The 27,867-nt window shown below is 43.6% G+C and overlaps 1 protein-coding gene across 2 annotated transcripts in view; it reads right to left on the minus strand.

Moving 5' to 3' along the window:
- Nucleotides 1-8,652: 8,652 nt before the first annotated feature.
- The window catches only part of SLC29A3 (solute carrier family 29 member 3), a 30,423-nt gene continuing 11,208 nt past the window's right edge, over nucleotides 8,653-27,867 (minus strand). The window contains exons 3-7 of one of the 2 annotated variants that reach the window (XR_012160004.1): nucleotides 21,097-21,179; nucleotides 17,158-17,384; nucleotides 15,232-15,394; nucleotides 11,610-13,207; nucleotides 8,653-8,986 (exon numbers count right to left, since the gene is read on the minus strand). Coding sequence is in view for 1 of the 2 variants with exons in the window: in XM_073353561.1 (XP_073209662.1) it covers nucleotides 12,529-13,207; nucleotides 15,232-15,394; nucleotides 17,158-17,384; nucleotides 21,097-21,179 (1,152 nt within the window). In the remaining variant the exon portion in view is untranslated. Of the gene's footprint in view, nucleotides 13,208-15,231; nucleotides 15,395-17,157; nucleotides 17,385-21,096; nucleotides 21,180-27,867 lie in introns of both variants that reach the window. The other variant, XM_073353561.1, reaches the window with a different exon arrangement.

Here is a 27,867-nt window from a genome sequence, read left to right on the forward strand (position 1 = left end):
TGGTCTGGTATTATAGACACCCATACAGGGAGGAAGGAAGAAAGGTGATTGGCAAACAGAGGGGAGGAAGGATCCGGGGAACAGTCCGGTATGTTGCCATTGGTCGTACCCTCAAAAAGGGCGCTTGCCCGTCAGCTTACTGCAGGTTGAGCCTGCCTGAGATATAGATGGGGGTGCGTGGCCAGGACACCTTTTGTAGCCCCTGGATCTTTTGAGGGGAGGCTCCTGGAGAGGGTGGCACCCCTGGCTCTGAGGCTGCTGTGGCTTAAACCACTTGCAGGCAGGGCCGGGGATGTACAGGCCCAGTATTTTTAGGGTTGTGCGGGAATCTTTCAGGCCATGGAGTTTAATGTCTGTCTGTCCTATGAACAGGGCATGCCCATCAAAAGGGAAGTCTTGCATTGAGCCTTGGAGGAAAGACCAGAAAGGAGCAGCCATGAAGCTCGCGCAATGAGATGGCTGATGCCATGGTATGGGTGATGGAGTCTGTAGTGTCCAGTGCCGCCTGGAGAGCTGCTCTGGCTGCAGTCGTGCCCTCATCCAGGATCACCCGCAACTCCTTCCTAGAAGCCTCAGAGAGGGCGCCCTCGAACTTGGTCATGGCCTGCCACATATTAGAAACAAAGCGGCCTAGTAAGGCCTGATGATTGGCAACCTACAGCTGTAGACTAGAGGACAAATAAACTTTACACACAACCAAGTCTAGTCTCCTTGAGTCTTTATTCTTAGGTATAGTCCCCCGTTGACCCTCTCTCTCCCTGTGGTTGACTGCCTCTACCACTAGGGATTTGGGAGCAGGGTGGGTATACAGGCACTCATGGCCCTTGGATGGCACAAAGTACTTGTGCTCCCCCCTCTTGGAGATCAGAGACAAGGAGGAGGGGGTTTGCCAGAGGGCATTTGTAATTTTAGCAACCACCTCATGTGGGGCAAAGCTGCCACGGGGCAGAGAACATTAAAGAAGGAGTCTGCGGGTTCCTCTAACTCCTCCACCTGCAGGCCGAGGTTGATGGCAATCCTCTTTAACAGCTCCTGATGCACCTTAGTGTCATCCTGGGGCACCGGTGGAGGGGGCCCCAATGCGGCCTTGTCTGGTGACGAGGAGGAGGAAGCTAGTACCACGGCATCCTCCGCAACCATAGGTGGTCCAGTGGCTTGCTTGCCCACCCACTTCCTCCTGTGCCTGCAGGGTCCCGGTAGCCAAGGCCTCTTGGGCTGGACAGGGGTGGGACAGGGCAGTAGCTTGTCTCTCCGAAGCTCCGGATACCGAGCAGGCAGCCTGAGAGGGCTGAGTGAACCCCCATGGGTACCACTGTGCCGACCACAAAGTCTGAGGCCATGGGCCTGCCAATGTAGTCTGCACCATAGGTGCCAGAGGCTGTCCAGCTGCGAGAGAACCTTGCTCTGAACCTGAGTCAGAGCCCGAGCGGTCGTGCCCCTGTGACCGAGATGGGGTTGATTGGTGGCTCGGTCCCGATCGGTACGGGTCCCCCCCCCTCCCAGAATTTGATCTGGCTGACCTCAACCAGCACCTGGCTCAGGGCCTCGGTGACCAGTGGCGCTCAGCAGATCCGTGATGGCACTGAATGAGCAGTACTGGGATGTGGAGCAGGATCAGGAACTAGAGTGGGCCTGGCGTCATGAAGATGTAGCCACACGTGGTGATGCTGCCCTGGGGGATCGGTGATGATCCGGGGAATGGTACTGTCGGTCCCTCAGTGCCACAGAGATTCTGGGTGCAGACTCCGAAACTCCTGCTGGGGGGTGCATGTCTCCAGAGGTCTGTGCCTGGTTACCAGCGAGCGGCGCCTTGAGCCTTTCTACCCTTGTCTGCGGTCCAGAGACCAGATGGGGCTGCGAAGCTTCTGCTTATCATATTTCGAAGCGTGTCAGTTGTGAGAGGGTGACCGTTGGTGGGACGTTCTCTGCGATGGGAAGTACTGCCAAAGAGGTGGAGACTGTGGTGATCCCAACGTGGGTTTACCCTGGGCCCGGGACCCCGCAGAGGGTGGAGTGAGAGGCACTGGGAGGGACATAATGTCTTGTGCTGCTTGCAAGGCCTCTGGTGTGGACAGCACCTGGAGCTGAGGAGGACCTCTGCCACTATCTGGGGTAGCCGGTGGGGAGTGGGCTGGGCTACACTGCTCAACCTGAGCTGGGACCCCGAATCCTGAAGGGAGTGAAAAGGCGCCCGAAACAGGGCCTTGGTCCACCCCAGACTTGTCTTTTTCCTTACGGGAAGCTGGAGACCTTCCTTGTCCCGTTTTCCTGGGCTTCTTGGCTGGAGACCAGTGCCGGCTCATAGATGGGACTGGCGGGGCGCCATGCACTGAGAACACAGTGCTCAGTGATGAATCAGAGCGCTGCTCCAGCATCAGGGTAAGGGTAGACTCCAGCAGGAGCACCTTCAAACGAAGGTCACGCTCCTTCTTTGTCCTGGGCTTGAAAGACTTGCAGATTTTCCACTTCTCACTAATGTGACCTTCAACCAAGCACCGTAATAAACAACTATTATGGGGCTCGCTAAAGGGCATGGGCCTTTTACAGCGATCACAGGGTTTAAAGCCTGGGGACTGGGGCATGCCCCATCCTGAGGCAAAGTCCCTTTAGGGACCTACTAGGTCTCTAACTTAACAAATAGGCTGAACTAAACTAGAGGGAAACTATATACAATAATATTTGCAAGAGGCAAATGAGTTTGAATGAACGAGAAGTAACACATCTAGCTGAAGCAGCACCAGTTCCATACACTGTCACTGGGGGCAAGAAGGAACTGAGGGTGGAGGGAGCTGGCGGTGCCCTATATGCTGCAGCATACGTGTGCCACTCCAGGGGGTGCCAGAGCCAGTCCCCTACAGATACTGCTGAGGGAAAAACTTCTGGCACGGGTGCATGTGGCAAGCACACACACACCTAAGTTGAAGGGACATGAGCAATCACTTGAAGGTGGTAAATTTTCCTCAGTATTTCTGGAGTACTGATCAATGCTAAATTGAAGCAGGATAGTTCATTTGCTCGCTTGTCTTTATTCTGGTAGATTGCAGTGAGAATATAATTCTTGAATTTTAAACCAGGCTTAACAATTTAATTCCCCATTAAACACTTATATATTTTTATAAGTGCCAAAAAATTGTTCAAACAAAATCAAGAACGTAATTGTTGTTACTACTATTTCCACCAAGGCATCTGTAAGAATGACTTTGGCATTACAGAACATAATTATTCTATATTTGTAATTTATATGCCCCACCTCTACTCGTATCACCATGGTATTTGAATACCTCCTAATTTTTAAGATACAACACCCCTGGAAGGTAAGAAACTGCTATTGTCCCCATTTTATAGGTGAAGAACTGAAGAACAGAGCAATTAACTGCCTTGGCTCAAAATCACACTGGAAGTCTGTGGCAGAACTTGGGTTTCCCAAGTCCCAGGCTGGTGCCCTAACCACTACCCTGTCCTTCCTCTCAATACATATAACTTTGGGTTTTGCTTGGATTCTTCATCAGAGCTTTTCTATCTTTCTGTTAAAAGGACAATCTTCTTTATGTAATGATTTCCATGCTCAGTTATTTGCAGTTTAGAAGCTTGAAAATAATCTCTCTACCCCGCTTGACAAGCATGAATTCCTTTTTCCCATCTCAGAGCGTCTAAAGGAACTGAAGTAAACTGCAGCCTTTTGGTTTGTGCTACCAACACTGGATTCTTTTGCGTTGGAAGGAACCTCTAGCCCCCTCACTAATTATCCTTCTGAGAGCTGGGTGTCAGGCCTAGCCTGGAATATCTTCAACAACAGTGGCTGTATAAATATGTTTGCCAGGTCATTGCATTGCTCTGCAAAGCCACCTTTCTTCAAAGGCACTTTTTGCTTAATATTTCTGTTGCCATTCTTCTATACTCCTCAGTTTGATCTCTCTTGCACAGCACAGCAATGCACACAATGCATCACATGGCTTTGCCCATGTTGTATACAGAAAGAATTACTTCCCAGCTGTTATTTGCAATACCCTATAAATTATGTGTCTCTCTTTGCAGCAGCATCACAGCACATGCTCAAATTGTCATTGCCTTAGATCTTCTAGGGTGTTGTATTCTGACCAGGATTCTTCCATTTTATATTTATGTCTGATTCAGTCTCCTACGCTGAACCTTTATTGATTTCCCCTCTCCCCTCATTTATCTAGCTCTCTTAGATTAATAACACTGTAAAAGGTAAGAGAGAAATCCCTCCTTGTTTGCATCACCTGTAAGTTCAGTAAGCAGTCTCTCTGCATCTTCCTCCAGCTCATGTGAAGGTATTGCATTATAACTGGCTCCAAAACTCTTTGAGCCTACCTCACTACCCTTCCTATAATTACTCCGAGCCTCCAACAATGTGTTTATCTGAGATGCAGTCTGGTCTAATAATCAGAAGAGGATTAGCATAGTCAGAAGTTGTGGATTCCATTACTACTTACTGTTCTTTTACTCCGTCAGACATTGCCTTCAAATTTTGTGAGCACAGTTTTGATTGCAACAGCCAGGCAAATGATGTCAGTTTCACTGCTCATTAATTGCTGGCATAAAAGCAGAGGCCAGGTTTAAGCTTCTTATTTTTTCCCTCCATCTCTCTGATATCATGGAATCATAGAATATCAGGGGTTAGAAGGGACCTCAGGAGGTCATCTAGTCCAACCCCCTGCTCAAAGCAGGACCAATCCCCAACTAAATCATCCCAGCCAGGGCTTTGTCAAGCCTGACCTTAAAAACTTCAGAATTGCTTCAGAGTGCTTCAGAATTGATTCCTTGAGGACCTGCTCCATGATTTTTCCAGGGACTGAGGTGAGGCTGACTGGCCTCTAGTTCCCAGGATCCTCCTTCTTCTCTTTTTTAAAGATGGGCACTACATTAGCCTTTTTCCAGTCATCTGGGACCTCCCCTGATCGCCATGAGTTTTCAAAGATAATGGCCAACTCCTTTAGCACTCTCGGGTGCAATGCATCCGGCCCCATGGACTTGTGCTCGTCCAGCTTTTCTAAATAGTCCCAAACCACTTCTTTCTCCATAGAGGGCTGGTCACCTTCTCCCCATGCTGTGCTGCCCAGTGCAGTAGTCTGGGAACTGACCTTGTTCGTGAAGACAGAAGCAAAAAAAGCATTGGGTACATTAGCTTTTTCCCACATCTTCTGTCCCTAGGTTGCCTCCCTCATTCAGTAAGGGGCCCACACTTCCCTTGACTTTCTTCTTGTTGCTAACATACCTGAAGAAACCCTTCTTGTTACTCTTCACACCTGGAGTTGCAGCTAGCAAGAGATGTTATTTGGCCTTCCTGATTTCACTCCTGCAAGCCTGAGCAATATTTTTATACTCATCCCTGGTCATTTGTCCAATCTTCCACTTCTTGTGAGCCTCTTTTTTGTATTTAAGAGCAGCAAGGATTTCACTGTTAAGCCAAGCTGGTTGCCTGCCATATTTACTATTCTTTCTACACATCGGGATGGTTTGTCCCTGTAACCTCAATAAGGATTCTTTAAAATACAGCCAGCTCTCCTGGACTCCTTTCCCCCTCCTGTTATTCTCCCAGGGGATCTTGCCCATCAATTCCCTGAGGGAGTCAAAGTCTGCTTTTCTGAAGTCCAGGGTCTGTATTCTGCTGCTCTCCTTTCTTCCTTGTGTTAGGATCCTGAACTCGACCATTTCATGGTCACTGCCTCCCAGGTTCCCATTCACTTTTGCTTCCCCTACTAATTCTTCCCCGTTTGTGAGCAGCAGGTCAAGAAGAGCTCTGCCCCTAGTTGGTTTCTCCAGCACTTGCACCAGGAAATTGTCCCCTACATTTTCCAAAAACTTCCTGGATTGCCTGTGCACCGCTGTATTGCTCTCCCAGCAGATATCAGGGTGATTGAAGTCTCCCATGAGAACCAGGGCCTGCGATCTAGTAACTTCTGCGAGTTGCCGGAAGAAAGCCTCATCCACCTCATCCCCCTGGTCTGGTGGTCTATAGTAGACTCCCATCACGACATCACCCTTGTTGCTCACACTTCTAAACTTAATCCAGAGACTCAGGTTTTTCTGCAGTTTCATACTTGAGCTCTGAGCAGTCATACTGCTCTCTTACATATAGTGCAACTCCCCCACCTTTTCTGCCCTTCCTGAACAGCTTATATCCATCCATGACAGTACTCCAGTCATGTGAGTTATCCCACCAAGTCTCTGTTATTCCAATCACATCATAATTCCTTGACTGTGCCAGGACTTCCAGTTCTCCCTGCTTGTTTCCCAGGCTTCATGCATTTGTATATAGGCACTTGAGGTAACCTGCTGATCGCCCCTCTTTCTCAGTACGAGGCAGGAGGCCTCCCCCTCACGCGCTCCTGCTCGTGCCTCCTCCCAGTATCCCACTTATCTCAGGGCTTTGGTCACTTTCCCCCGGTGAACCTAGTTTAAAGCCCTCCTCACTAGGTTAGCCAGCCTGCTTGCGAAGATGCTCTTCCCTCTCTTCATTAGGTGGAGCCCGTCTCTGCCTAGCACTCCTTCTTGGAACACCATCCCATGGTCAAAGAATCCAAAGCCTTCTCTCCGACACCACCTGCATAGCCATTTGTTGACTTCCACGATTCGATGGTCTCTACCCAGGCCTTTTCCTTCCATGGGGAGGATGGACAAGAACACCTCTTGCACCTCAAACTCCTTTTCTTTCTTCCCAGAGCCACGTAGTCTGCAGTGATCTGCTCAAGGTCATTCTTGGCAGTATCATTGGTGCCCACGTGAAGAAGCAGGAAGGGGTAGCGATCTGAGGGCTTGATGAGTCTCGGCAGTCTCTCCATCACATTGCAAATCTTAGCTCCTGGCAAGCAGCAGACTTCTCAGTTTTCCAGGTCGGGGCGGCAGATAGATGACTCAGTCCCCCTGAGGAGAGAGTCCCCGACCACCACCACCCGCCTCCTTTTCTTGGGAGTGGTGGTCATGGAACCCCCAACCCTAGGACAGTGCATCCCATGCCTTCCAATCGGAGGAGTCTCCTTCTGCTCCCTTCCCTCAGATGTATCATCTGGTCCACTCTCAGCATTAGTACCTGTGGAGAGAACATGAAAACGGTTACTTACCTGTATCTGCCCTGCAGGTACATGGACATTCCCCTTTTTTCTTCTGGAGGTCACGTGATGCCAAATTTCTTCACCATCCTTCTGTCCCTGATGTGCAGCCTGCTCTGAATCTTCAGAACCTTGTGCCCGTAGAAGCCTACCCTGACATCCATCCAGGAAATCTTCAGTTTCTCTTATGCAACGCAGGGTCGATACCTGTTGCTCCAGACCTTGAACCTTCTCTTCCAGAATGGAGACCAGCTTGCACTTTGTACAGACAAAGTCGCACCTGTCCTGTGGAAGAAACACAAACATAGCACATCCAGTGCAGGTCACAACAGCTGAAAACCCCCCATCCATATTATCTTCCTTCTACGAGCTTCCTCAGGAGTTGTAGTAATTATATATTATAATTACAATATAATTATACAATATTATTGTAATAATTACAATATTATAATGACAATATAATTATACAATAAATACAATATAATATAATAACAATTATATATTGTTGGTGTAATACTTAACATGCTTGTAAGGCTAACAGTGCTTGTAGAACCTCTCTAGCTTAGAGATCCTTCTATAGCAACTTTTTATAGAAGTATAAAGGCATTAAAATAAACATATAGTAAGGAGGATAAATTGAGAGTGGATACAGGAGAATCATGGTAAGAGAGTGCCAAGACTTTACAGAGGTCAGCAATCGCATTTCAAAAGCTCTCTCAGGACAAAACAATGACAATACTCGGGTTCAAATCAGAGTTCAGTATACATTTGGGCTGTGTGTGTATATAAATCCTTGTTCTTGGCTTCTCATCCTCTGGTTCAGTAAAGATATCACCAAATGCATAAGTAGTAATGGGGGAAACCAATCACAAGATGTGGCTGAAAATGCATTCCGTTGATCAGTCTTGGAAGTGGAAAGCTTGTTTAGACTCGGACTATGTCAAAGTAAAATTCATGTACTTCAGACTCCAGCATTTAGCCAGTACCAAATTAATTTTATTAGTAATGCTATGAGACAATTAGGGTTCTGTTTCAAGAGGTAATAACTCATTTCCCTTTTTAACTGTGGACAGAATCAGAGTAAGTGCAAAATAGTCAGTTAATGAGCAATCCCTCTCAAGGATCATGTTCTCTCTTAATACTATATATCCTACTCACAATTAGGAAGATTTAAACGAAGGAACATGGAGCAGATGGCTTCATATTTTAAAAACCCATTGAGAACACTTTTAGAAACCAATAGCAAGTATATCAGAGAACTGCAAAGCAACCCTTGAGCTGAAGTCCTTTCAGTCGTAAGCATCTGAAATAAATTTTAGCATTAGGAAGAGCGCCTTGTTACTGTCACAGAGTCACCGCGCCGATGCTCTGGAACTGCTCTGTAAGAGCCAGTCAGGACTCTGGCAAAGCATGCCACTGTTGCCAGGGCAAGAAGCCTACATGGCTTCGGCCTTCCTGTGTCTGAAATTCAGAACATTCAACATCCATGTGCTCCCCGCAGCGAGTCCACCTGAACGGGGATCCTGGAGAAACCAAAGGGCCCTGCACCCCAACTCTGCAGTCAGCCATGACTCTCAGCCAGCGTTGTAAAACAGAAGGTTTATTAGTTGACAGGTACACAGCATAGAACAGAACTTGTTAGCACAGAAATCAGTGAGTTTTAGCCAAGTCTATCTTGGGGGAACCCCAGACCAGACGGCTTGGACTCCCCCTCTTCCAGTCCCCCACAGCAGACTGCCCTGGACCCTGCCTTTCGACATGCCTGTTGCTCCTCCTCCGTTCTTTGTCCTGCTTCCTGGGCAAAATGTCACCTGGTTGCATCCCCCTCCTGGTTCTCAGGTTACGAAAGGTATCGGCCATCTGCCCCGAGGGCCTCCACAAAAGCCACACCCCCAATTCCAATCACCTAGGCACTGGGGTACACACAGTATTAGTACAGGACAGTAAGACTCACATGCAACATAACAACGTAAAAAAACCCACTTTGTCAGAGTTACATTCAGCCCCGCCCAGAGCTGTCAACAGGCAATATTTTACTTATGGCTCTAAATTTGCAGACACAAGAGATTGTATTTAGGCATCTACATGATTTGCAATCAGCTAATTAGAAATTCTAATGCCATTGTTCGTGTCTGTACAATTGACTGCAGGTATAAAACTGGATGCCAGGTTTAAGCCTCTTTTTAAAAATATCTAACCCCGAATGGAAGATATTATATACATATATATTCCAACACAGTTTTATTCCAGGCTCCGGTTTTTCCTGCAAAGAGAATGAAAATTATCCGATATTGCACGGAGCTTATGTGAAATAGGCAAAAATTTTAGTGGGAAATAGTTAAGACCACAAATGTCACCTTTATGCCTTTATCTGTTAAAGGGAATTTGAGTTCAGCTCTCCCGAGATGAGAGACTAGTACAGTACCCTGCTACACCACACAAAGGCTCCTAAAACTTCACAACATTACAGAGGTGACAGGCACCAGTACCAATCAAGTCCTATTTTGGTTTAAAACAATATTACACACACACACACCCACGCCTTGGGCTTCTGCAGAATGGTTGTCAGTGGTAGAGGTGCATTTAAACCGTACCACCAAATCATTTAGCTACCCTTTAGAATCTAAACAAAAATGGAATTTAACATGTAGCAGCCTTGGCCAAGCTGTACTATATTTCCACGCAATGAAGGCCAAAGGATTAGTTCCTCGTGAAATGACAGTATTCATTTCAATTTTTTAAAGCCTATGCCATGCAAAGTCACATGCTGTAAAGCTTCTCCTTCTGCATCACATGCCCTGTGAATTTTCCACTCATGTCTGGATTTTATGTTTTAAAATTACCTGTAAAGCTGAACTGTATGTGTGTTACCAATGATCCTAGACTAAATACTGAAAAAACACTTAGTTCAGTCTCAATAACTGCTGTCAGTCATGGTAGGTTATATGCTAGCCATGTATTATTCTCTATATAAAGTAATGAAAGCCAGCAGTAGGTAGACACTTTGTGAAACTCTCAGCTACCAAAACTGAACTTCAATTTTTAAAACCTTATCTACTATTATTGCCCACACAGACCACAAAAAAGGAAGAGACTCCAGAACACAGGGCACTGGCTTCAGCAACTAGGCCAGATTACTTTCCAATGAATATTCTGTCCAGTGTTAAATACTAAAAAACTAAAATATATTTTTCAAGTTTTAATTCCTAACTATTCATACCAAATCCTGAAAGCCTTTAAATAATCATCACAGAAGGCACTGCATTGGCAGCAGCATGGCATCGGCCACACCATCCTGACGAAACCTTTTGACTTACTGGCACTAACTCTAGGCAAGTTCTAACTCCCAAGACTATTCATCCCATAGCATCTCTGCCATGAGTACTAGTTGTGGTGTCACTTTTTTGGCACATGAACGCCGGCACATCAGGAACTCAAAGGACAGACTGAAATCTAAAGAAGTTACCAGCTAAGGGTGAGTTACCAGCAAAAGGTTCGATATTCCTCTTTCAATTCTTTGGGACAACAAATCCCGACGGAAACATTTTCCCATAGTTATTTTCCCCAGAGGCATTCAATTGTAATGACAAATTATAAAATTAGGCTGCCAGTTAATCTCCTTTTACAGCATTTATCCATCCAATTTTAGAGTAAAACTATAATCAGAACCATATTTAGTTTAGTTTGTGCTTCATCTAAATTTCATATATACATTTAAAAAGCCATCCCCTTTGGAGACAATCTTTTTGCTTTATAACATCTCCTCATTCTGATAACAGTATAGGCCAAATTTATCTAATGCCAGACCACCAGTGTAATCTTTCCCTTTCCTCACAGCCAGTCCACTTGAATTAACCGGGGTCTCAATGTTTTTCATACAGTGAGTTTAGTAAACATCATAAAGTGCTCCCTCTAATAAATCTTTTTTTAATAAAATTTCCTCCTCTCAACACACACTGTAGAACTTTTAAAATAGCAGCAAAATTTATCATCACTAGATCCTTTTCAGTTTAAGATTTAATTGGGCCACCTATTGGTAGGTTTGAGAAAAGACATTAGTGCCCATTCACTTTAATTTGTGAAAGTTGCCACAACATGACCCAGTTCAAAGATTTAGATAAAAACAGCAGCACTGGAAGTTTAAAACAACAACAACAAAGCCGCTAATCATTCTACTATGCTAGTCAGAGTAAAGGGATATTGTCAAGTCTAGTACAGCACGAAGTATTACCCCACTCTCCAATAGTATCAGCCGATAAGATCTAGAGGACATCCCCCTGCCAGTGTTTTGCCCGGTCTAATTTGGAATGATGCAGGCAGCGGTGCTTCCACTCCATCCCTAAGGAAACTATTCCAGTCTGATAAATCTCATTGTTAGGAACTTATGCCCAATATTCAGGGTTTTTCCTGGTCTTAGAAGAAAGTGGATAAAATCTAACTATTGTACTTTTCTGTGGTTTTTCCCCCAAGAATAACCCGTCAGTGCTCTGTTCCATATCATACACATACAAACAACATTACAAGGGATACACTTACCCAAGGTCAGCTCTAATAAGCAATCCTAAATAACAAAGCAGTGTTTATGTACATCATACGAGGGAAGTATTCCACAGGGAAACAGATTTCAGTTTCAAGGTCCCACAGCATTAATTCAGGAATAAAACAATTATAAATCCTTCAAGAGTGTCCTTTTAAATTGTCCAGCAGAAAATAGTGGGGCTTACTGAAGCATCTGAAAATGTTAGGTTCAGCAATGTTAGGTTCAGCAGATCTAAGAAAGAAAACCTAATTGTGGGTGGAAGGAAAAGAGCAACATTTGGTGCACATCCACCTGACCTAATGAGTTGTTCCTGGAGATGAAGCTTTCACAGCATCAAAACTGTCATTCTGGACGAACCCCCTTTGGCACGGCCTGTGGGAACTTCCTCACAAACCACATGGGGGGGAGGGGCATTTGTTTATTTGTTCTTTTTTTAACAAAACTCATTATTAGTTCACCTCTGGGGTTAGCAGTAACTTGAATCAGTTTAGTCAGCCTTCATGCTTGGGAAGCCAGCAAATAGTTAATATAAGACCAAAATGATAACAGACCTGGTGACAGCAATGAACAGGGAAAATATCAAGCTCCTTTTTGAGCCTAGAGAATCTCTGCAGATGCTTTGTTTCTCCCCATACTAGCTAGGCACCCCTTTTATGAGCTTCTTAATGAGGGATGCATTTCACCTGACTTTCAGGTTCAGCAAGTAACTCCGCTGCTTTCCCTCACCTTTCCTGCCCACCTGCTTTTCAGGAGCTCAATTTCCAAGCCCCACTAGACCTGATCAGGATCAGGGGTTCAGGGATGTAACTTCACAGATTTCCTAGCGAAAGGAGCTGGTTCTTCAACCAACTGCTGGTGGCCTCAACCTAGTGCTGCCCAAGCTGATGGTAACACCCTCACCCTTCCACCTCTCTTCTATATTAGATGGACCAAAAGAATTGAGCAGGCAGATCCCAGCGCCAACCCTAATGTCAGGTAAAATGTCATCACCACCCCTGTTGCCTCTGCCAACTCTTTTGGCAAGATCTTGGGGCCATAGATGATAGCTAAGGTACCCAGGTAACCATTGCTGAGTCCTAAGAGTGCAATGAAGACAGCTGGGTAGACATCTTTGTTGAAGATTACCATTTTGATATGACTCCGAGGCTGATAGTTACATAACATGAATAGAGGTAGTGACAAAGTTCTCAGGACGACCAGAGCAGGGAGCAGTTTGCTCTTTGGGCCAGGGGCCTGGATCCAGGCAGTGATTTGCCGTCCACACCAGTCAGCAAAATTGTACAAAAGGAAACTGGTGAGGGGGATGAAGTACTTATTGCTCCATAAACTCCCCGAGTCCTTGTTGACAGACTCTATGCTGGAGGAGATGGAAGGAAATATGATGATAGAGATGAAAAAGACATAGAAGACACAGAAGCCTAGGACAGCGGTCTTCTTCAGGATAGGACGTAAGGGTGGGATGTTTTGGTCACTGGTCCCTTTGGCTGGAAACGAGCTGTTGGTGATGCCTTGTGACTCATCTACTTCCTCTAAATAAGTGCTAGGCAACACACCAGCTGGGTGCGTGCTACCCTTGTGGCTTCTCATGTAGTACCTGAAAGAAGAGAAGAAGGAAAACTATCAACAACCCAATGAAATCAACATGAACAGCTGCAATGAGAACAGAAGTCGGCTGCGCAGGAAAATTCACTGGCACCCAACAAATAAAGAATTCAGTATTTAGATTATATAGCTTGCACTGCCCACCTCATCAGAAACGGATCCCCTCCCCAGCCCAGAGAGAATATTGATGTCCGCAAACTCCCTGAAACCTTGTCAACAGGGAAACAGAGGACAGAAATTCAGCACAAGCTGTGGCAATCCCCACAGTTTCTGTTAGTGGATTCTACTGTAATAAAGGGCTACACACAGAGACTACTTCAATGCCCTCAGGATTTAATAGACACATAAGATCACATTCCTCTTCCTTGCCAAGATCCCACTCCCTACAAAATATGGGCCCATGTCAATCATATTATGGGGGCGTGTACAAAACACTTCAGTTTCCTGTGCTCTTCATTGCAAAATAAAAGAGGGCTGTGAACAAAACAAAAACATTATCTCCTTCTCCCACATGAACCTACCTACATCACCACAAATGCACTCTAACTACTGCTTCCTGTAGGATTTACTCAAATCCCATGGACTTTCCAACTCCCTTCTCCCAACCTGACTGTGTTCTAATTAAACAAGAAATGCCTCTGATGCACAGAGATGCCCAGCTATTCACAGGAGGGCTCGACAGACATCTCCAGACCGATCAGGCTTGGAGAATCCAGATGTTTAGGAGTCCAAAATACTGGTATGAACCACTGGGACCTGTTTTTTCCTACAACCCCCCCACCCCCCTGTCCCGTTCCTCAGACGTTCTTGTTAAACCCTGGATTTGTGCTGGAAATGGCCCACCTTGATTATCATACACATTGTAAGGAGAGTGATCACTTTAGATAAGCTATTACCAGCAGGAGAGTGGGGTGGGGGGAGAGAAAACCTTTTGTAGTGGTAAACACCCATTTTTTCATGATCTGTGTGTATAAAAACATCCTCACTGCATCTTCCACTTTTATGCATCCGATGAAGTGAGCTGTAGCTCACGAAAGCTCATGCTCAAATAAATTGGCTAGTCTCTAAGGTGCCACAAGTACTCCTTTTCTTTTTGCGAATACAGACTAACACGGCTGCTACTCTGAAACCTGGGACCTGTTTGGTTGTTATCTGTATGTTTCAGGGGTTAATCTGAATAACAGTTAGTTTAACTTCTGATTAAGCAATTCTAGAGCTGCTTATGTGGTTTCAGTCATCCCCCCACTCTTCCCCACAGAGGTAGCTTTTCAGAAACTCGAGACAAGCTGCAAATCCCACAGTTTCTGTCTGTGGTTTCTGTCAAAACAGGAAGGTCAGACGAAAGAGACCCAGCAAAGGAACTGAACACAAGCAGCAGGACAGCAAAGCACAGGGTGTGTTGCATGGCCCTCCGAGCAGGGTAGGAGAGAATGGGGATTCTTGCAACAATCAGACAAGCATGGGAGCAAACAACATAAAATAAAAGACTGCCGAATGGCAGGAGACAGGAGAAATGGGCATCACATAAGACTATGATTTTCCTGACCCTTTACGCTTCACAATGAAAGAGAAAGTAGGTCCCCAGCTACCCCTTTTCACTGCTGTTCTTACTGCTGGCTTTTCACATCTCAACATACTACAGTCATGTACTTTGTAGCTCTTATTAGGCAGAAAAATACCTCTCTACCTGCACCTGAGGCATATTTACCACATCCAAAGTCTATATCAGGTGAACCCTGCTTAGGGTATTTGCACAGTCCAGTGGTTCTCAAACTTTTGTACTGGTGACCCCTTTCACACAGCAAGCCTCTGAGTGTGACCCCCCCCCTTATAAATTAAAAACACTTTTAAATATATTTAACACCATTATAAATGCTGGAGGCAAAGCAAGGTTGGGGTGGAGGTTGACAGCTCACAACCCTGCATGTAATAACCTTGTGACCCCCTGACGGGTCCCGACCTCCAGTTTGAGAACCCCTGGCATAGTCAATGGCCTGCTGGCTTGACAGGCTTTACCTGGAGTATTCCAACTTGGGAAGAATCAGGTATACCACAATGCAGACAATGATGAAGACATCTGCTGTCAGGAAGTAGGCCAGGGCGCTGTCTGTAACATCAGCTGCTGCTGCCAGGTCCACCACCGATGCCACAGCACTGACTGTGCCCCCCATGGCCTGACCTACATGGAGGGGGAGAAAGCAAGAATTCAGTGTCAAAGAAGCATGTAATAATGCCCAGTTTATACTGGATCAGCCAGGCCCAGACACTTGGGTAGACAGCAGCTTCAAAGCCGAAATAGAGGGCAGGAATTAAAGAGGTGAGGGTAAGAGGTTTGCATCTAGGAATTTCAGAAACCATTTTTAACTGAATGTATAGGCAAACTTCAGTGCTCTTGGAACAGAACCACTGATAGCACTGGCCAGAGCCAGACACAGAGCTGGAAAGTGCTGTGCAAGTGCTCACACACAGCTTAGTCAACACACTTCAATCCTAACCTATGAACATGGCTTGAATTCCGGCTCCAGGTCTCTCAACACAAGGCAGCCAATCGCTGCAAGTTGTGTGGTAGTTTTGGGATGTGGAAAAAACCAAATATTTGACTAGCTGGAAACCTCTAAACTCATCTCATCTGACCCAAGCCTCATGTAATCTAGGGCTCCAGAGGTGAAAAGCCAGTGCATTAACACTTTGGATCATCTAGTTACCCCAGATACAAGGCTTCAAAGCCAGCAGCCTTGAAAGGGAAAGCCCATCTGCATGTTTGGTATTGCCTATACTTCTATGTTGGTCTACAAATCAGTTATTTATTGGATCACAACCCCTGCTGTGTACTAGTTGTGTAGTGCAATGGGAGCCGCACTTTCCATCCATCCTTCTCTGCCCTCCAGCAAGGATATACAAATACATCACACTGTGGGGGCCAGGTGGGTCTGGCGTGCTGGGCTTTAATGAGGATTTCCTATGCCTAGTTTCAGAGGACAGTGTTAGTTACCAGATCAGAAACCCAAACTTGGTTTTCTAAAATTGGGAGTTTGATAGTCTCTCTCTTTTACCTTCCAAAATGCAAATCAAGTTGCCAATACCACATACACATTTTTTATAACAGGAACAGCCACATCTGAGAGAAGCTGATTTCCCTCAATGAGAAAAAAAAAATCATTAAAACATTCTTGCATTGGCCCAAGGAAGTATTTCTGAAGTCACTATCTTGATTTCTTCCCCTCATCTCTCTTTTAACATGCTAAATGCACTGCAGGGTAGGTATCAACAACATCCAAACCTCCAGGGACCTCATCACTCATAACTCTCAGCATGTCCCTAGTCAGTTATGGAAATGAGCATAAACGTGGAATATAAGAAGAGAGACAATGCAAAGTTTAATATTTCCTGAGATATAAACAAATGTGGAACTAAGGAATGTTCTTCCCCCTATAGAAAAATTAAGTCTGTGGTCCTTTGTCTCACATTGCTTTAGGGGAAATTCACCCACAAGATATGGATACAAAGATCTGGTATTCTCCTGGTCTCTTTTGAGAGAACAAATGCTGTTTTATACAGTGAAGTATGGCAGTCTACAAAACATTTACAGAAGCTAGAGAGTCAGCTCACATGACTGGCTGTTTTTCTTCCTTGGCAACTTCCCTTTATCTCAGTCTACAGATTTTTTTTTTTTTAAAATAAAGGAAAGGTCACGTTACTTCAGCCAACATGCAGACCTCATTATCACATGTCTAAACGCAAGATGCAGCAAAACCTCCACCAAGATGGAGCATGTGCTACAGAACCAAAAGCATGGGTCACAAAACTAAAATCCATGAGTCTAAGGAGTTTCTAAGTTCTCTCGTCAGTCTGTTTCTCAGCGAGTGGGTAGTTTTCCATTGAAAAAGTTAATCATTTACTTACTGCCACTGATTCCATTTTGAATATCAGAGAGAGATTAACCTGAAATCAAAGCCTGCGAATTCTTCATGGGGAAACAGCCTGTCAGGCCAAAGATGCTGCTGGAGAGGATGGTTGAGGCGCTGCTGACTATGACTACGCAAACTATGGTTACGACAAAAAAACACTGTGTCCATGTGGATGTGTCCATTTTCACCAGCACAGTGATCACCACGAAGACAGCCAGCATGACAGCCAAGGAGGACAGAATGCGAATGCTGGCAGATACCCTAGAGAAGAAATGCAATGGTTTGGGGTTTTTTTTAAATGAGACCCTCCCCCCCACACACACACACTTTATCTATTTTAGTCACAAAATCTATTATTATTCATTACTTCTATTACAGTAGTGCCTAGATGCTCCAGCTGAGATCAGGGTCCCATTGTACTATGTGCTGTATACACACATAGTAAGAGACAGTCCCTGAGGAGCTCACAATCTAAACAGACAGACTATGGGGAAGGGGAGGGGAAACAGAGCTGGGGGAGGTGAAGTGATTTGCCCCAAGTTAACAAACTGGCAGAAGAACCCAGGTCTCTTGGCTCCCAGTATAGTGCCCTATGCACTAGACCAGTGGTTCTTAACCTTTACTGCAGCCTGCACCTGTTTGGTTCTCAAAATATGTTCTCGCACCCCTTATCAAAAATCGTTGAAGTAGATCAGTTCTTTAAACCTAGATATATTTTTTGTTTATATATTACAGTAATCGTTAAAAAATGTATAATGTTAATACATACATAGGTCTGATGAAACAAAGTAGGTGTACTTATGTGCCTGTGCTGAATTTGTGTTTTCGATGATTTACCTTCTAAAAACATCTGGCATGTCTCGCACCCCCAAAAAGGGCATCTCGCACCCCCAGGGGATGCATGCACCCCAGGTTAAGAACCACTGGACTAGAGCATACTGCCTCTGCCTCTCCTTACACGTGACTCATCTTTAAATGCCTACAGGCTGGCACGATCTACTCTATTCTACATATTTCATTTTTAAAAACCCTAGTCACAAAAAGTTTCCAGACAAATACAATAATGGCTATCATTTTGTAACTTTGTATTTCTGTACCCTTTCCCACCCACGAGTTTCAAAGCACTTTACGAATGAAGTAATTTGCACAACCCAACCTCAGGACCTTTGCTTTAAAGGTAGCTAAGAAGTGCCATGTGCTAGTGATACTGACTGCTGTCAAACTGCAGTGTGCAAGTGTGTAGCTGCCGTCCTGTCCCACTTTTTAGAGCACACACTCAAGATGCCACACCACAACACGGGAACTTGGGGACCGACAATGGAGTTGCTTTGGAAGCACAAATGGCAGCCTAGAAATGCATATTCTGGCTAATGCAGGCTGCTGATGTGTCAGCCAGCCGGGAGATGATACAAGAGCACAAAGGAAGCCAGCTGGCTAGAGAAATGAAGCCAGTGTAGAAGTTGCTATGAACTAATTCCTCTGGGGCGGGAAGGACCAAGGGGGGAAAATAAAAAGTAATTATTTTAAAGCGTTTTGATATCAAATTGATGACTTCCACATCTTCCATCAGTGCTTATTCAACTCAATAAGTCTATAAACCCGACCAACCTGTAAATATCTATTTCTAGCAGAAACAGGAGATATTCCCCTCAGAAGAGCAACTGGCAGCTGCAACAAAGTCTGCTTGGGGAATACTGCAGGCTGGGTGAAAGCAATCACATGCTTGTCACTACAAGATAGTTAGTTGCTTGAACAGGAAGGTTACTTATTATAGACACACTTATTATAGACACACAAGACTATCAGCTCACCTTCAGGGCAGAGAAGGGATAAAGGAAAAAGGAAGAAAAAGGAAAGCTAAGCTAGCAATCAAGATCTAGAGATGAAGTGTTGAAATATATTCCCTTCATCCTCAGATCCAAGGTCTCCTGTACTAAACCTTATTCTCCTAGGCAGGTCTCCCAGGGATCACAATATGGTGCATCATGCCACATAGTTACCCAAACTACAAATACTGTAGTCTGACTGGCCCATTTTTAGGAGGAGGAAGGACTCCTGACAAATATGCCTTGTGTGCATGGAACACCTTTTTGAAAAGCAATTAAAAACCCCCCAAATGATACCTGGTCAAACAGGAGCACTGCTATGAATACAAGTGTATTCGCGCACACACAAGGAGTCAGCACTACCTGGTTTTGTTGTTCTCTCCCAAATGATGTACAAAAAAACCTTCCATGATCTCATGTGTGTTGATATCCACAGACAGTGCCACTACTTTAAAACAACGATAATGGTTAGCTCTCAAAGATGCTGTTCTAGCCAGACATGCTGCATAATATTTGAACCACAGGGAACCGATTTGCTCAGAATTCTTCATAATGTTAATCTGCCTCATGAGTATTTATGATGTTGAAAATTTAACATAATAAAACACTTATTGATTATAGATGCACCAGTCAGAAGAATCTGTGATATGCAGGAGATAGATGCTACATTTAAATGTAATGCATTAAATACATAATAGTTTAGTGAAATGGATACATTAGCAGTCTGGAGGATATGCAAGAAAAACAAGAGCTATTTTATGAATAGCTTTCTTTCCCTTTCCCCTGTTTGCATACAACGTGCAAAAATAGATAACAACTGAGCACTTGTTTTAGGAATTTATCACTTGGCTAATAATTACTATGGTATTAATGGTGAACATTAAAGTACCTGCTCAATATGAAGTATATATTATACACACACACACACCTCCTGCCATTGTGCACTGAAATGGCTCATCTTCAGACTAATTTCCATTCTTTCTTCAGTGATTAGAACTTGCAGAACAAGGCAGATAAAAGGGACTGGCACACAGGCAAATACCGCAGGTACAGAAAATAGAGCTATCGTTGCCAGTCAACAGGGAGTCAAGGCAAGTACAGTGCTATAGTTCCCACTAAAAGATTTTCTCCTTGTGGGTGGGGAAACCTTCCCCCTGTGTCTCAGATTCTCTTGGCAGGGGGTAACCTGGTCAATGCAGCAGGGAGAGGTACCCAGAGGCAGATCTGAATGCAGCGCAGAAGTGAGGGTGGCAATCCCACAATCCCCCTACAACTGTTTTGCAACCTTCCCACAACTCCTTTTTGGTCAGGACCCCCGTGGTTACAACACTGTGACATTTTGGCTGTAAACATCTGCAAATGTGAAATTGACTAATTTTCAAATCCTATGGCCATGAAATTGACCAGAATGGACCATGAATTTAGTAGGGCCCTAGTTATAAACTATGGTAGCATTCAGAACACAGATTTAGTAAAAACTAAGAGCATGAAAGAACAAGGGTTCTGACTCAGCCCATATGGCGGTAAGAAGGACTGGAGAGGCATCGACCCACACAGCCTATTATACCCTCGGGTGCGAGCACAAGGGGATGCACGACACAAGTGCGGGCCAATGGGCACTGCTAAGAAAAACACCTGACTCCGGTGCATGGCCCGCGTGCGCACCCCACATTTGGAATATATATAGGGACCATCATTGGAAGAAGAATCACTGATTCCAGGGACCTGTACACAGAACACAGATTTCACAGGGAAATGTAACAAGAAACTTAATACTGTATTTGACCTTTTTCTACAGTGGGCTATTACTTCTCTGAAACACTATCATCACACAAGAGAACAAATACATGAGTTTGTGCACAGAAATGTATTTGTGCCTGGTCTAATACCTAAGAGGTGTCTCGAGTGGGCTTTGCTGTGGGGACAGAATAGCAAAGTGAGTCTCTTTCATAAGCAGTTTTAGCTAACATTTTTTTCTGGTTAAATGTAGTTCCCCATTAGATGTTTCAGCTTGACTTCAAATCCACTGCTGTGCTAGCACTAAAGAGTAGAGAAAAGGGTGGAGTGATTGGACTGCAGAGGGAGCAGGCAAGCCTGGAAATGGTGGTGCTTAATGCAACCTAGACTAGAGATGTAACTGCACTTACCTGTTGACTAGCACAAAGTTTCCAATCAGGCAGAGCAACGAAGGCACAGTTGAGGCAATGGAAATGTAACTTTCAAAATAGTCCTGCAAAAAGCAACAAAGGCGTTTAAAACCAAAATCAGAAACAAATCTAGCTACGCACTACCTCAGAAACCTCCTATACAAGCAGCAGTGAGCAAATCAAGAACACCAAGATAAAGCTCTCAGCTGCCATACCATCATAATGTGGGCCGACAGACTGAGCGGCAATTTACCAAACTTACTTCTAATGCACTTGTCTTAATCTTCCAGCTAGTTACTGTGTTGGGTACCATAAATAGCATGAGCTACTAAAATAATTACTGCATTAGTATCTGTCCAGGCTGATTCCCCACTCTGGCACTTCGAGTGCAGAAAGTGGAGGCCCGCAAGGATTCAAAAAAGTAGTTATGGCCACTCCAGGCTTGTATTAAACTCCCAAGGTTACAGCTTCTTTCTGACCTTGGATGGATTGATGATGCCACCACCCAAATGCAAACCCCCTGGAACCCATGAAGGAGCACTTGGGAATTCCTTCCTCTGGGGTACCCTCAAGCCCTTTCACCCCGCCTCGGGGAAGAGCTGAGAAAGAAAACAAAGGAAACTGGCTGTTGCCCCCAGCTAATTAAACAGCATATGCACAGACCTCTTAGGACACCAAAAATCCAATCCTTTTCTTAAGAAAGGTACATTTTATTAAAAGCAAAAAGAAAGAAAATACATCTGGAACTTAGGCTTTTGCTAGATTTTAAAAGAGCAATTCCAAAAATTAAGGACCCCAAGTAGGTTTCTTGGGGGTTCAGCTTAAAGATTACAAGCAAAAAAAGCATCTGGGGTTAGCACAGAGGAGTCCACTAGCCATAAGAAATAAACAGAAATAAACCTAATCGCGTCTTTCTAAACATTCCTGATCTACTTAAATATTTGGGTTGTTAAAAGCAGTTCTAGATAGGATCGGATGATTTTCATATCTGGCTTAAAGCTTCTCACTGCATAACTGCTCCCTGTTCCCCTCTTTCCTTGAGAGAAGACAGACAGACAAAGGGAAGTTTTTTCCCAATTTTAAAAAGTTCTAGCCCTCCCATTGGCTCTTTTGGTCAGGTGCCCACTCCTTTCCTTTTACCTGTGGGCTTATTAATCCTTTACAGATAAGACAAGTAGAGAAAAACTACCAAGAGGGATTCTATAGCCAACTGGCTGGCTGGGTGTCCACAAAAGGGAGCTATCCCCCCTCTCATTTATCACAGTATCCCTCTGGAATGTGTGTTGTATGATTTGTTCAACCCTGGCTGGGTAGAGTACGTGGATCTGGGGAAGTGAAACAACAGGTCAGGTCCCCCTAATTTAACAAGGGTTTAATCAAAGGCTGAAACAGAGCACAAGTGACTACATAGATTCATATTCTTTAAGACAGAGTGGCACATTCCAGAATGGCTCAATTGATCACTGACCTATAGGCTAGACTCTGCATTCCAAGCTCTGATGGGCCAAGCAATGGCTGTTGTATTCCTCCATCCCAACTTTGTCACTATATACTGCCCAAGAAAGTTCACTCAGAACATAGATGTCCTCTCTATTACTTACAATATGGCATGACATTTAACCACCAAATACACTTCTCTCTCCATCATAGCACGTGCTTCAAAGCATTTTATAAATTAGATGGTGAATGCAGATTGGAAACTCTCATTTCCCTGGTCTCATAACTCAAGAGCAAGGGGACATTTAATGAAACTGAAAGATGGCAAATTCAAAACTGAAAAAATAAAATACTTGTTTATATAACATACATACACAGTGAAGCTGTGGAACTCATTGCCACCCAATGCTACTGAGGCCAAGAGTTTCGTAGGAGTCAGAAAAAGATTAGATGTTTATGTGACTAACAATAATATCCAGCATAAAAACAAACAAAAGTTGTGGAAGAGCTATAACACCCCAAGCTTCAGGGCGTAAGCCAACCTCTAACTAGAGGGGGTTAGGAGGAAACTAAAGGTTTTCCTGGGCAATTAATCCCATATCTGCCTAGAATACAGTTTCCTATACTCTCTCCCCTGCAGCAGGAACAGGACACTGGATTAGATGGACCACTGATCTGATCCAGTATGGGAATTCCCAAATGTTCCTGCACTGCAAATGGAATGACTAATTGACTGAGCAGCCAGCAAGGGCATCTCATTAAGAGGTCTTAGTGATTTAGAGAACCTTTGTATTTGTGTGGAAAGCCTGTGTGTATGCAGACAATCAGGCAGTGATTTGTCAGATCCTCCAATCCCATGGCCAGGAACATAAATGGGACTGACGAGGACAGGGTGGATTGCTTTAAACGGAAGTGCTTTAAATCACTAATTTTAATAATGTTTAAAACCACCAAGCAAGAAACCTTGATTTAAAAAAATTGATTTTAATCATACTTTGCACTGGTACTTTTAGTTATTTTCCTATAGCTTACTTCTCATTAGTTGGGAACCATTAAAATGTGTTGATTTGCAAATAAATATAGGCTTTACACTACACGTGGTGGTTCTTTTTGCTAAACAGGACCATATACTACAGCTATACAAATATTTACTTTAAAAATATAGAGCTTAACACACATTTATTCAGATTCTTCATTTTTATCATGTTAGAAAATGGTGAATGATGCACTTCTTAGTGACTAGATGACAACTTTTTTACTATGATTTGTCACAATCTCTATTTGGATAGAAATTTAAATTCAATTAAACTGCACAAAAACAGTATTTTAATCTTTTTACTAGTTCAATAAAACCACCTTAAATGTGGTAGATACAGCAGAAAAAAAGTTTATCAAAAATTTTTCTAAAACATGTTGTGTATTTAAAACTGATTTATTAAACAAAGAAAATATTATCTGTAGTTAGCAAAGTGAAGTGATTGTTTCTGGTTACCATGTCCTCCAAGATTTTAAAATGAGCAGATCTCATCCTTTCACACCTAGTTTTTATTCATAGACTGGAAGAGAAAAACAAGCTTTCCTGCTTTTTCAACATCCAATTGGTTTCCTAACTTAAAAAGAATTGTTAGTCACTGAACTGATCTAGCTGAATATATTGAAATGAAGAAATTATTCTCTCTGCACTTATAGAAGAGGTTATTGCTGTCCAAAGCTAGTTTAGCACTTCAACAAACTCTGGTTCCAGGTGCTTAGCCAGTGACTTCCACTGTACAGGGAGATGTCAGCAAACCAGTAAAGTGCCTGAAACCACTATGGCTTATTGCTAAAAGCAGCCGTGTCAGCAGGCCATAAAGTGCCATGTAGCAAACTCAGCTTGACCAAGGAAGGAGGGGAAGGGGTTGCCACAGAAAGGGCCACTTGACCTTCCTGATAAGAATTGTGTTGAAGTTGCTGATACATGCATTTTAGAAGAGCAGGAGGTGCCCCAGGAATATCTATTGGGGCCTCAAGGCTGCAAACTCTGGAAAAACCCACACCTGGTTAATCAATAATCAGAAGGAACCTCTTACTTGACCATTGAAACTGCTTGCTTAACAAGTTTTCTTTAAGGGACATGTCATTCTATTACTAATGTATAAATAAGGGGGAAATGTTAGAGGTAGTGGGACTCTTCGGGACTGGACTCTCCCTCTGGATGCAGCTTGTGTTCCCCACCGGCAAACACGCTGCTGCTGTGTCACTTGAGAGCCACACTCAGCTTCGGTAATTATCGAGGGTTGGGGGTGTTTTACTAACCTGTTGCGGACGTGTATAAGTGCTCGAGACTAAGTAAAGTTTAGCTTTAAGTGAAAGCACTCTTGTGTTGTCTGGTTTGTGCCAGCCATCTGTTGGTTGGATGGCCGTGTCTCCCCTGATTTATTTCCTGACACCACCTCGCACAGAGTAAAAGTTACCAGGAGCTTTGGGTTGAAAGAACCCCGCGTAACACCACCCACTTCAGTGCTGTGATTTTCTTTAAAACTTGGTAGCAAATAGAATACCGCTTAATATTATTTTTTGTTTTTAATATAAATTATTTTAATAGATTGTAGGCTTAACTTAGGTTGTTATCACTTCAAATTTAATTTTAAATAATTTAAAAAAAATCTGTATTTAATTTAAATTAAAAATGTGTATTTTTAATTTTTCTTTTAAATCATTGATTTTATCCAACCCTGGACAATAAGTACTTTCCTCCCACCCCAATTCCCCTGCTAATACTACAAAGCTATGGTATGGAGCAATTTATAGAGCTGTTATTATACGCTGGGCTGCCAGAGGTCACTTTGTGTTTCAGGCCAGCCTTGTCTATAGTCTAGTATATTTTCACATCCATGAGAATTAGCAGCTATTAATCTGGGATTGTATTATCTGCCGGCGGGGGGGACAGGGGCAAGGACAAGGTGGACAGGAAAGAAAATGAATCTTTTAATTGGAGACCTTTGAACTTCCACGGCAAGAATTCTCAAGGCAGAATGAAGAGTATGTGGAAACAGACACAAGACCCCAATTAATTTCAACTTTCCATTCCTTCTCCCTCTTCTCCTAAGAGCAGTGGATGCCTTTTCTTGGGATTCCTTCATTTTTTAAAACCTTGAATGTTTAAGAAGTATCTTCACCCAAAAACTAAAGTGTGTCATAGACGTACCCCTTTGGTTCTATCCCCAAAAGAATGCTGGTTGCCATCTATCAAAAGATTGTCTCTTTCAACAGCACTGCACCTATTCACACTGGCCTCCATGGAGAGCACACATGCCCAGCTCAGAACTAATCTGACATTTATCTCAGCTACATATGTGGCCCCCATTACCATAGCACCTTACCATCTTTAATATATTTATCCCCACAACATCCCTGTGAGTAGGGAAGTGTGTTAGCCCTATTTTATAGATGGAGAACTGAGACACAGAGAGACTAAGTGGGTATCCTTAGTCCTAGACTAACCACTGGACCTACCTTCCTTCCTGTCACAAACACTGACACAAATGAGGGAATAAATAAGGAACACTGATGCGAATGAGGCCTGTTGTCTGGAGCACATGACTGGGAGCCACAATCTGTAGAGTTTCTAATCCTCTGATGTCTTTGGCCTTGGGCAAATCCTTTATCCACTTTGCCTCAGTTTTCCCACCTATCAAATGGGAATAATGACGCTTACTTGATTCACAGGTGTGTTGGAGGATTCGTTTATATGGAAGTACTATAGAAAAGCATTATTGTTAAATAACTAAACTGAAAGTTTGTAATGATCAAACCAACCTGTTTCTTCCCTCTCTATCCACAGTTATTTAGGCCCTGCAGAAGACACACCCTGTAACACAAAGCGTCTGCAGCTAGAAAGAAGGCATGTAGAATACCACACACACATGTACTCTATGTGAAAGGGCCAAAGACTCAGACTCAAATGTACCCTTACTGTATTTGCTCATGCCCTAACACCTCATCTACATTACACAGAGGCAGCCTGGGCTCTCGACTCCCCACATTCCCCCTCTGAGGCCAGTGGAAGCGCTCTTGGTGAGGACACTCACCAACAACCAAAGGAGGGTAGTGTGAACATGAACCACTGCAGTAATTACTGTGGTGGCTGTAAGTCAACCTAATACAGGTTGACTTAAGTTTTTGGTGCAGATATGCCCTGAGTAACTTGGCTGACATTTAGGTCAATATTTTCAAGTCTGACATACAGAGGTCATACCAGGCAACAATATCAATGAGAAGAGACACAGAAAGCAATGACAACAATGCAGGCAATGATTTTTGTGCCAACATGACACATCAGTATTTATATTTTGAATTCATTTTATATGTTATTATGCTGTTAAAATATTCATTACTTTCCCCTTTTTTAGGGTGCAGAATTGTTTTATTTTGACAGCTTTGCCATCTCTGCTAATAGACAGTCTTATGTGTAGGTCATCATACGGAGAAGTATATACAGGAAGTGGAAATGGTTATATAATTCTTTGTCACCTATGTACAGAGATGGTGTCATATGGTGGCCAAGAATTAGAAGGTACTTGGCATATTTTCCCTTTACCTGAAATGCTCCTTATTTCTGTGAGTTTGAACCATCGTCTTTTACTCAATTTATGTGCATGTTCATTTACTTTTTCCCATAAAGAGTTTTACTGTAAGCAGCAAAGAACCTAATAATCACTGCTTACGATTTCACACAGAGAGCAAGACACAAATACATGGATCTACTATAGCTGTAGTATGAATGAACAGACTCCAAACACAAAGCTGTGGGAAATGGGATGTGGTACAAGAGAGTACAATTACAAGAAAAATGTAAACTTAATTGTTAAAATTTAGCCTTATTTGTGGATTTTTTTAAAGGGATGCTATCATCATAACGATCACTCTCATATTCAATTTTGTGAAAACAAGCCTTTATTAAACTTTTGACCAGTAGAAGTGTTTCCACATTTTAGAAAATCCAATTAAAGTAGCTGGATTTCAACACTGCAGGGAAGCGCTCATCTGTTTTACACACACACACGGTAACATTTTCAAAGTGCCTAAGTGACTTAGGTTCTTAAGTGCCATTGACTTAGTGCTGTGGAGTAAAATTTTCAAAAGCATCTAAGGGCCAGATCGTGCTGTTCAAGGCCCTAAAAACCTGATAGTAAAAGAAATTTGATTGCTAGCTTCCATGCCAAAAAAGTGCATGAAGCAGAGTACAAACACTACCAAGTACTGTGCATTGAATTCTTCAAATTCTTTCACTTTGAATAATCTAAGGGGTTATTAACCTAATTGTTGACTGTTAATTTAAAACATAATATACCA

The sequence above is a fragment of the Lepidochelys kempii genome, chromosome 7, assembly GCF_965140265.1.
Source record: "Lepidochelys kempii isolate rLepKem1 chromosome 7, rLepKem1.hap2, whole genome shotgun sequence".
Taxonomy (NCBI): Eukaryota; Metazoa; Chordata; order Testudines; family Cheloniidae; genus Lepidochelys; species Lepidochelys kempii.